At 50.9% G+C, this 10,613-nt stretch overlaps 1 protein-coding gene across 1 annotated transcript in view; it reads left to right on the forward strand.

Annotated features, from left to right (window-relative positions):
* Window positions 1–311: 311 nt before the first annotated feature.
* Window positions 312–10,613, forward strand: part of prss16 (serine protease 16) — a 17,491-nt gene continuing 7,189 nt past the window's right edge. The window contains exons 1-3 of the mRNA XM_033014409.1: window positions 312–405; window positions 8,545–8,735; window positions 9,420–9,519. Coding sequence (XP_032870300.1) covers window positions 336–405; window positions 8,545–8,735; window positions 9,420–9,519 — 361 coding nt within the window. The 5' untranslated portion in view covers window positions 312–335. The remainder of the gene's footprint in view (window positions 406–8,544; window positions 8,736–9,419; window positions 9,520–10,613) is intronic.

A 10,613-nucleotide genomic window follows, 5' to 3' on the forward strand; every position in this document is an offset into this window, starting at 1 on the left:
GGAGCTGCCAATGGGAGGGGGCACTGGGGGCGGGACTGGGTTATAGATGGGCGGCGCAGCCAATGGGAGGGGGTACTGGGGGCGGGACTGGGTTATGGACGGGCGGGAGGGGGCACTGGGGGCGGGACTGGGTTATGGACGGGCGGGAGGGGGCACTGGGGGCGGGACTGGGTTATGGACGGGCGGGGCAGCCAATGGGAGGGGGCTCTGGGGGCGGGACTGGGTTATGGACGGGCGGCGCAGCCAATGGGAGGGGGCACTGGGGGCGGGCTCTGGCGCTGGGGAATCCCCCATGACGTCACTGCCCGGGGTTGCGGGGCGGAGACGCTGGAACGATGGAGCCGCTGGTGGTCGCAATGTTGCTGCTGCTCCTGGCCCGGGGACACTCGGCACTGGGGCTCGGAGGTGAGCGGATAAAAGGGGGGAGAGAGTGAGAGGAGAAAAGAGGGAGGGGGGGAATAAAAGTGGAGAGAGAAGGGGAGAAAGAAGGGGAGAAAGAGGGAGAGAAAGTCAGGGTGAGAGAGGGTCAGAGTGAGAGAGAGAGTGAGAGGGTGGGAGGGGGTCAGAGAGAGAGAGAGAGTGAGAGCGAGAGTGGAGAGAGAGGGAGGGGGAGAGAGATAGAAAGAGAGAAGGGGGGAGAGAGCGTGAGAGACGGGACGAGGTAATAGGGAGGAGGGATGAAGAGGGGGAGAGAAAAAGCCCAAGGAAGAGGGTGGCGATTGTGAAAAAGGGGAGAAAGAGGGGGATGGAGTGGATGGGGAGGGGAATGGAGGGGCAGGGGAGGGGGATGAAGGAAGAGGGGGAAGGGGTAGAGGATATGACTGGGGTTGCTGTCCTGGGACAATGTACTGGAGCAAGGGTTTGCTCGCCTGGGCTGAACTTGAGACACTTGAAACCAAAGATCCTAAAGCGAGCAAGATAGTCCACTCCTGCTAAATCCAATCAGCTGACATGTAGTACGCCACCGGCCAATTTAGTAACCCGACCCGACTTTGTATAATGCGCATAAATAACTGCACTTTTTTTAAATTAATTGTATTTTAACTTGTATTTTAACTTGTATTTTAACTTGTATTTTAACTTGTATTTTAACTTGTTAAGTATGGAAGCCATTTGAGGAAATGTGTGGTGTTATGTCTGTCTTGAAGCTGTCGTGGCACTGTAATTTCCTGTAAAGGATTATTAAAGGTATAATCAATCAATCAATCAATAACGCCTGAAGAAGGGTTTCGGCCCGAAAGTTTACCTATTTCCTTCGCTGCATAGATGCTGCTGCACCCGCTGAGTTTCTCCAGCATTTTTGTGTACCTCCGACTTTGTATATCCCTCGCGCAGTGTAATCAGCGTTACGGGGGAACAGTTTGTGTGTGTGTGTGATTATAGGGTTAGATTCGTGCTTCATAGGATCGTTGCTTGAAACTCCAAGTACTTCCTGCTTGCTGGAAATGTGAACCAGTGCAGCCATCTAACTGCATCCAGAAGGGGAAAACAGTTATAGTTTCTAGCCAAAGCTTTAAGAGACTGTACATGAATTGTAAATTGTTTAGTGATCAGAAGGTGGGGTCACAGTATGAAACAGTCCCTTCGGCCCATTGATTCTGTACTAGCCGTTTGAGGGAGGTGACACTATTGATGGTGGAGTTTATAAAGTCCAGAACAGAGGATGTGTAGGAATCAATGTCCGTGTGGGAGTCAAGGGTGGCCTGGGCTGCAAACACCTTCCAGTCAGTGTTCCCAAAACACTGCTGAAGTGTGAAGTCCGCTTCCTCTGACCAGACTTTAACTGTCCTCACAGTTGGTTTAACCCGTCTGATGAGTGGGGAGTACTTAGGGAGCAGGAACAGTGAGACGTGATCAGACTGACCAAGGTGGGGGAGGGGGATGGCTTTGTAAGCTTCAGCCATGTTGGTGTAGACTTTGTCCAGTGTCTTGTCTACTCTAGTGGGGAAGGAGACAAGTTGGTGGAATTTGGGGAGTACAGTCTTCAGGTTAGAGTGATTGAAGTCACCCGCAACAATGAAGGCTGCCTCGGGGTTGTGCGTCTGTTGATTGCTAATGGAAGTATGCAGCTCTTTCATTGCAAGCTTGGCATTAGCATCAGGAGGGATATAGGCTGCAGTCACAACAGTGGAGGTAAACTCTCTGGGCAGATAGAACGGTCTGCATCTAACCAAGAGGAACTCAAGGTTAGCTGAGCAGTGACTCTCGATGATGGTGGAGTCCGTGCACCATGCTTTATTTACATAAATTCACAGACCCCCACCTCTGGTCTTACCGGAGTCTGATGTCCTGTCCGCTCGGAGTAAATGAGTTAGTTTCACAACCACGAGAAATCACAGAAGCGTTTGCCTCCTTCTATGAACAGTTATACGACTCTCCTGAAATCATAGATAAAAGAGCAAATGATCTGAACTTTCTTTTCTGGATTAAAAATGCCCTGCCTTTCTCAAGAAGAAGCGAGAAATATGACAACACAAATAGAAGAGCAGGAAATAAAAGAAGTAATAAAAAAATTAAAGAACAACATGTCCCAGGGGACGGATGGGATTCAAGTCAAGTCAAGTTTATTCGTCACATACACATACGAGATGTGCAGTGAAATGAAAAGTGGCAATGCTCGCGGACTTTGTGCAAAAAGACAAATAAATCAAACAACCAAACAAACTACAAACACAATCATAAACACACACATATTCTTTTACATATTAAATATTGGAAGGAAAATCATTCAGTAAAGTTAGTCCCTGGTGAGATAGGAGTTTACAGTCCGAATGGCCTCTGGGACGAAACTCCTTCTCAACCTCTCCGTTCTCACAGCATGGCAACGGAGGCGTTTGCCTGACCGTAGCAGCTGGAACAGTCCGTTGCTGGGGTGGAAGGGGTCTCCCATGATTTTATTGGCTCTGGAGTTGCACCTCCTGATGTATAGTTCCTGCGAGTGAAGTTCCCATAGTGCGTTCGGCCGAACGCACTACTCTCTGCAGAGCCTTCTTGTCCTGGGCAGAGCAATTCCCAAACCAGATGGTAATATTTCCGGACAAGATGCTTTCCACAGCCGCTGAGTAGAAGCACTGGAGGATCCTCGGATTCCGGGAGAGTTTTATAAATGTTTTGAGAACGAGCTTTCTCCGATTCTGGCTATAATTATGCCTTGGCTGAAGGATCGCACAGGATGTGAAGGCTACAGACCGATAAGTCTCTTATGCAATGACCTAAAGATACTCAGTGCTATATTAACCAAGAGAACCCAAAAGATTATAAAACAATTGATACATCCTGATCAAACAGGCAGACAGGGAGCCAATAATATTAGGCGGGTCCTGAATATCATGACATGTGCAAAAAGGAAGCATCAGACTTCAATGCTATTAAGTTTAGATGCTCAAAAGGCTTTTGACAGAGTAGATTGGGTCTATCTTAATAATAATAATAATAAATAAATACTTTATTGATCCCCTCAGGGAAATTCAGATGTCCAGAAGCCCCCAACCAACAAACCCACAGATTCAAAACGAACGCAGACAGAAAATACATAGAATACAATGTGGACACTACCTGAGAGCAATAAATACTTAAAAAGACCAATAATTAACAGTTAAAAATTAAAAATTGCAAAATGCATCCCCCTACAGCCTAGCGGTCCGAATTATAAAATCTAATGGCTGCAGGGGTGAAGGATCTCCTGAACCGCTCCGTTCTACAGGGCAGGGAGAGGAGCCGGTTGTTGTTCCGAGTGCTCTTTTGACTCCAGAATTACATGGAGGGGATGCCCGGGGTTTTTCGGGATGACCTGCACCTTGTGCCTCATACGCCTCTCAAGCACATCCATCCCAGAGTCTACTCTCCCCTCCAGCACTGAGCTAGCTCGTTTAACCAGTTTGACCAGCTTCTTGTTGTTTTTTGCACTAATGCTGTTGCCCCAGCAGACAACAGCGTAGAAAATAACACTTGCAACCACCGTGTTGTAAAACATGTGCAGCATATCATTACACACATTGAAGGATTTGAGCCTTCTGAGGAAAAAGAGTCTGCTCTGGTCTTTTTTGTAGAGGCAGTCAGAGTTGACAGACCAGGCCAGTTTGTTATCAAGGTGCACTCCAAGGTATTTATATGTCTGCACCACCTCAATGTCAGCCCCTGCAGCGTTGACCGGCTGAAGGGGGAGCTTGGACCTGCCAAAGTTAACCACCATCTCTTTAGTCTTTGTTGTGTTCAGGATGAGACAGTTCTCTTCACTCCAGGCACAAAAGGAACTGGTCAAGTTCCTGTATTCCTCCTCCTGCCCGTTCTTTACACATGCCACAATCGCTGTAACATCTGAATATTTCTGTACGTGGCATGTGTCAGACTTATAGTTAAAGTCTGCTGTATACAGGGTGAAGAGGAACGGGGCCAGAACCGTTCCCTGTGGGGCTCCAACATTGCACACCACTGTGCCAGAGACACTGTCCCCCAGCTTGACAAACTGTGGTCGACCCGTCAGGTAGTCGTATATCCAGGAGATAAATGTGGAATCCACCCCCATCTTCTTAAGCTTGTCATTCAGAATCAGGGGTTGGATGGTGTTGAACGCACTTGAGAAGTCGAAGAACATAATCCTCACATAGCCACCGGGTTTGTCCAAAGAGGAGTAGATTCGGTGCAGCATGTAGATGGCATGTAGAGGACTGCGTCATCCACCACAATGTTCTCCTGGTATGCAAACTGTAGTGGGTCGAGTGCGTGCTGGACTTGTGGTCTCAGGAGACGAATGAGTAGCCGCTCCATTGTTTTCATGATATGGGATGTAAGGGCCACCTTGAATATACACTAGGGTTCCACACAACATTTATTAATTGGGTGAAAACATTATATTTAAATCCAAATGATTCTACTCGGAGGGAACCCATGCAGTCACGGAGAACGTGCAAACTCCACACAATTAGCACTGGAGGTCGGGATGGAACCTGGGTCTCGTATCCATCTACCATTCCAACATTAGACAGGCAATTGGCTTTGCAGGGAGTGGAGGGATATGGAACACGTACAGGCAGAGATTAGTTTAGCTTGGCCTTGTGGTGGGCATGGACATTGTGGGCCGAAGGGCCTGTTTCCGCGCTGTATCTCTAAACTAAGGGAGAGTTTGTTGGCTATAAAGCTCTTGGGAATAGACAATAGATGCAGGAGTAGGCCATTCGGCCCTTCGATTCAACACCGCCACTCAATGTAACCATGGCTGATCATCCCCAATCAGTACCCTGTTCCTGCCTTCTCCCCATATCCCCTGACTCTGCTTTCTTTAAGAGCCCTATCTAGCTCACTGCAGGCAGGCTGCTATGAAAATGCTTATTCATCATTTCATTAGAAGAAAATGAGGAAGTGGGTGAAAGCAAACCCTCTTTCTTGCCTCTCTGGGTGTGAGGGTTTAACTTAGTTCCTGACCAGGTGGGTTTTAAGGAAGAGGTTTGTGTTACTAGAAGCATTTTGAGTTTCTCTTCCCCCCATAAGGCAAAGGGTTGCTGCATCAGGGTTGCTGATTTGGAGACTCTGCCCCAAACTGGGGTGGAGGAGGAGGGTTTTTCAAAGTTTAGTTTAGAGATACAGCGTTGAAACAGGCCCTTCGGCCCACCGAGTCCGTGCCGCCCAGCGATCCCCGCACGCTAACACTATCCGACACACACTAGGGGCAATTTACACTTTTTACCCAAGCCAATTAACCTACAAACCTGTATGTCTTTGGAGTGTGGGAGGAAACCGGAGCACCCGGAGAAAACCCACGCTGGTCACGGGGAGAACGTGCAAACTCCGTACAGACAGCACCTGTAGTCGGGATTGAACCCGGGTCTCTGGCGCTGTGAGGCAGCAACTCTACTGCTGCGCCACCGTCCATCAGCTGGGAGAGTACATCCCTGGGGATGGGGCTATGAGCACCTGAGCTGTAAGGGCTAGGGATGGGCAGGGAGTGGGCATGGTGCCAAGCTTCCAGAGTGGTGGGCAAGTCTCAACTGGCCTGACTTGAGACGCCACACTTGTCTGCCTGCCTATGTACACATCATTTGGGTTTTAGGTTTCGAGACACAGGGTGGAAACCGACCCTTCAGCCCATCGGGTCAATACTAACCCATGTTATCCCACTTCCTCACCACTAGCGGACAATTTACTGAGGGCCAATTAACCTACAAACCCACACGTCTTTGGGATGTGGCAGGAAACTGGAGCGCCCGGAGGAAACCCACGAGGTCACAGGGAGAACGCGCAAACTCCACACAGACAGCACCTGAGGTCAGGATCGAACCGGGGTCGCTGATGCTGTGAGGCAGCAGCTCTACCAACAGGGGCAGCACGGTGGCGCAGCGGTAGAGTTGCTGCCTCACAGCGCCAGAGATTCAGGTTTGATCCTGACTACGGGTGCTGTCTGTGTGGAGTTTGCGCGTTCTCCCCGTGACCTGCGTGGGTTTTCTCCGGGTGCTCCGGCTTCCTCCCACACTCCAAAGACATGCAGGTTTGTGAGTTAATTGACTTTGGCAAGAGTTGTGAAGAATTGTCCATGGTGTGCAGTGGGATAGTGCTAGTATACAGGGCGACCGCTGGTCGGTACGTACTGGGCGGGCCGAATGGCCTGTTTCCACGCTGTATCTCTATGGTCTACGAGCAGAGTCGCCCCATGTTGGGTCCGGGAAGGGAGATGCTTCTTATTTTAGTTTACTTTAGTTTAGAGATTTTACCGAAGCCAATTAACCTGGGGACCTGCACGTCTTTGAAGTGTTGGAGGAAACCGGAGCACCCGGAGAAAACCCACACGGGTAACGGGGAGAATGTTAAGATTATTAAGGGCTTGGACACGCTAGAGGCAGGAAACATGTTCCCGATGTTGGGGGAGTCCAGAACCAGGGACCACACACACAGTTTAAGAATAAGGGGTAAGCCATTTAGAACGGAGACGAGGAAACACTTTTTCTCACAGAGAGTGGTGAATCTGTGGAATTCTCTGCCTCAGAGGGCGGTGGAGGCAGGTTCTCTGGATGCTTTCAAGAGAGAGCTAGATGGGGCTCTTAAAGATAGCGGAGTCAGGGGATATGGGGAGAAGGCAGGAACGGGGTACAGATTGGGGGTGATCACATTGAATGGCGGTGCTGGCTCGAAGGGCCAAATGGCCTACTCCTGCACCTATTGTCTATTGTCTATAATGTTCAAACTCTGTACAGGCAGGATGGAACCTGGTTCTCCGGCGCTGTAAGGCAGCAACTCTACCGCTGTGTCATCAGGCCTTCTCTGCAGCCCCTGATTCTCCATGTCTCCCTGCCCGCCTCTATGACGACTTTACATTTTGTATCATGCTGCCCAGAGCTTATATCTCTCTCTCTCGCCCTGCACTCGAGAGTGTGTGTGTGTGTGTGTGCGCGTGTGCGTGTGTGTGTGCGTGTGCGTGTGCGTGTGTGCGTGTGCGTGTGCGTGTGTGCGTGTGCGCGTGTGTGTGTGTGTGTGTGTGTGTGTGTGTGCGCGCGCGCAGGCTGGTGTTGCAATAGTATCAGTGGGACGGGCGATCAGGTTACAGAAAACCCGTGATTGTGGTCTCGGGAATGACTCAGAGAGCTGAGTCAGCGGCTGGTTTTGTTGAGTCAGCGACTCTGGGACTGGGGTGGGGGGGAGGTCAGTGATGAGCAGAATACAAGGAACTGCAGGCGCCGGTTTACAACAAGGGGCACAAAGTGCTGGAGGAACGCAGCGGGTCAGGCAGCATCTCTGGAGAACATGGTTCGATGACGTTTCCGGTCACCCTCAGTGATAAAGTCATTCACACTCCCAGCCATTCGCCCCGTTAACTAACTCAACGGTCAAGTAGAACTTTGGTTAATTTTAGTTTAGTTTAGAGATAAAGCTCGGAAACAGGCCCTTCAAGTCCGCACCGACCAGCGATCCCCCACTAACACTATCCTACACACACTAGGGGCAATTTACATTTATACCAAGCCAATTAATCTCCAAACCTGTGTAGAATTCTCTTCCTCAGAGGGCGGAGGAGGCCAGTTCTCTGGATACTTTCAAGAGAGAGATAGATAGGGCTCTTAAAGATAGTGGACAATAGACAAGAGGTGCAGGAGTAGGCCATTCGGCCCTTCGAGCCAGCACCGCCATTCAATGTGATCATGGCTGATCATCCCCAATCAGTACCCCGTTCCTGCCTTCTCCCCATATCCCCTGACTCCGCTATCTTTAAGAGCCCTATCTAGCTCTCTCATGAAAGCATCCAGAGAACCGGCCTCCACCGCCCTCTGAGGCGGAGAATTCCACAGACTCACCACTCTCTGTGAGAAAAAGTGTTTCCTCGTCTCCGTTCTAAATGGCCGACCTCTTATTCTTAAATAAGGAGTAAGGGGATAAATTCTTAAATGGAGTCAGGGGAGAAGGCAGGAACGGGGTACTGATTGGGGATGATCAGCCATGATCACATTGAATGGCGGTGCTGGCTCGAAGGGCTGAATGGCCTCTACTCCTGCACCTGTTGTCTATTGCCACCCCGTCTTTGACCTCCGTTAACCCCAATGCTGCTGTTGTCTTTTCCAGGGCGTAACATGTGGCTGATCAAGGAGAAGGTTCTGCAGGCGAGGGAGCAGCGCGCCCGGGACCATGTGCGGGGGGGCCAGCGCTGGTCCTCTGCAGCTCTGGGCAGTGCCCAACATCTGGAGCCCCAGGAGGAGTTCTTCCCCCAACCTCTGGACCACTTCAACCGTCAAAACAATGCCACGTACAAGCAGGTGAATACTGGCAGGCTATCGAAACATAGAGACATAGAAACAGGAGGAGGCCATTCGGCCCTTCGAGCCAGCACTGTCATTCAATATGATCATGGCTGGTCATCCAAAATCTTACTTGCATCTGATTCTCCCTCTCTCTCATTCAATATCACTCACTCACTCACTCACTCTCTCTCACTTCACTCTCACAGAAACATAGAAAATAGGCGCAGGAGGAGGCCATTCGGCCCTTCGAGCCAGTACCGCCATTCATTGTGATCATGGATGATCATCCCCAATCAATAACCCGTGCCTGCCTTCTCCCCATATCCCTTGACTCCACCAGCCTCTTGCGCCATTTCACTCCGACATCTCCCTATATCTCTCCCCTTCTATCCCGCACTCTCTCTCACTCTCTCTCACCTTCCCTCCCCTCTCCATCTTACTCTCCCCTCTCCCTATCTCTAGTTCTCTTTCCTCTTTCTCTCTCTCTCTCTCTCCTCGCCCAGCTAACTCCCTTGATCATTCTGCCCCGCCGCCTCTAGCTGTCTCCACCACACGCTCGTCTGAAGAAGGGTCTCGACCCGAAACGTCACCCATTCCTTCTCTCCAGAGATGCTGCCTGTCCCGCTGAGTTACTCCAGCACTTTGTGTCTATCTTCTGTGTGGGAGGATTCCTTTCGTCAATGTGCCTTTGTTCCGCAGAGATACTGGGTGAACACGAAACTGTGGGAGCCGCAGGGGGGCCCGGTGTTCCTGTATATCGGAGGTGAAGGGGCCCTGACCACCTACTCTGTCCTGGCAGGTACAGTGCAGCATGAGTGGATGGCTCGTTGACACGGTCTTGCTTTTCCTCGTTTCCCCCCCCCCTCACTCTCCACCATCCCCACCCCCCTCACCTCCCCCCACCAACCCAACACCCACCACCCCATCACCATCCCCACCCCCCTCACCTCCCCCCACCAACCCAACACCCCCCACCCTATCACCATCCCAACCCCCCTCACCTCCCCCCCTCCCCCTCCACCACCCCCCACCTCCCCCTCTCCCCCCACACAAACTTGTACATCTTTGGAATGTGGGAGGAAACCGGAGCGCCCGGAGAAAACCCACAGGGAGAACGTGCAAACTCCGTATCGACAGCACACAAGGTCAGGATCGAACCCGAACCCGGTGGGCCGGAGGGCCTGTTCCCGCTCTGTATCTCTATACTATACTAAACTCCTCATGATTTGATGGGCCCAATGGCCTCCATATATGTTGCAAGGCAAAATAAAACAAAATATGAGGCCTTTCGGCCCGAAACGTTGCCTATTTCCTTTGCTCCATAGATGCTGCTGCACCCGCTGAGTTTCTCCAGCACTTTTGTCCACCTTCGATTCTCCAGCATCTGCAGTTCCTTCTTAAACAAAATATGAGGAAGTCTGGATAAGATCGCTAGTGACGACATACCCTGTGTACTGGTCCGCAAACTCGAGGTGGTCTAATATAATCGTGGTGGCGCAGCGGTAGAGTTGCTGCCTCACAGCGTAAGAGACCCGGGTTCCATCCCGGCTACGGGTGCTGTCTCTTCCGAGTTTTCCTGGGACCACGTGGGTTTTCTCCGGGCGCTCCGGTTTCCTCCCACATCCCAAAGCCCTGCGGGTTTGCAGGTTAATGAGCCCTCTACAGCAATTGCTCCCCTAGTGTGCAGGGAGAAAGTGGGATAGCATGGAACTAATGTGTACGGGTGATCGATCACTGGGCGGCCTGGACTCGGTGGGCCGAAGGGCCTGTTTCCGTGCTGTAACTACGAACCAAACCAAAACTGAAATAAAATGTTCCACAAGTTTGGGGGTGATCTCAGCCTGATTGGGGAAATGATAATATGTTTGCCGGGGCTGTTGAGACTTTGCTGTC

Source organism: Amblyraja radiata, chromosome 41 (genome assembly GCF_010909765.2).
Source record: "Amblyraja radiata isolate CabotCenter1 chromosome 41, sAmbRad1.1.pri, whole genome shotgun sequence".
Classification (NCBI taxonomy): domain Eukaryota; kingdom Metazoa; phylum Chordata; class Chondrichthyes; order Rajiformes; family Rajidae; genus Amblyraja; species Amblyraja radiata.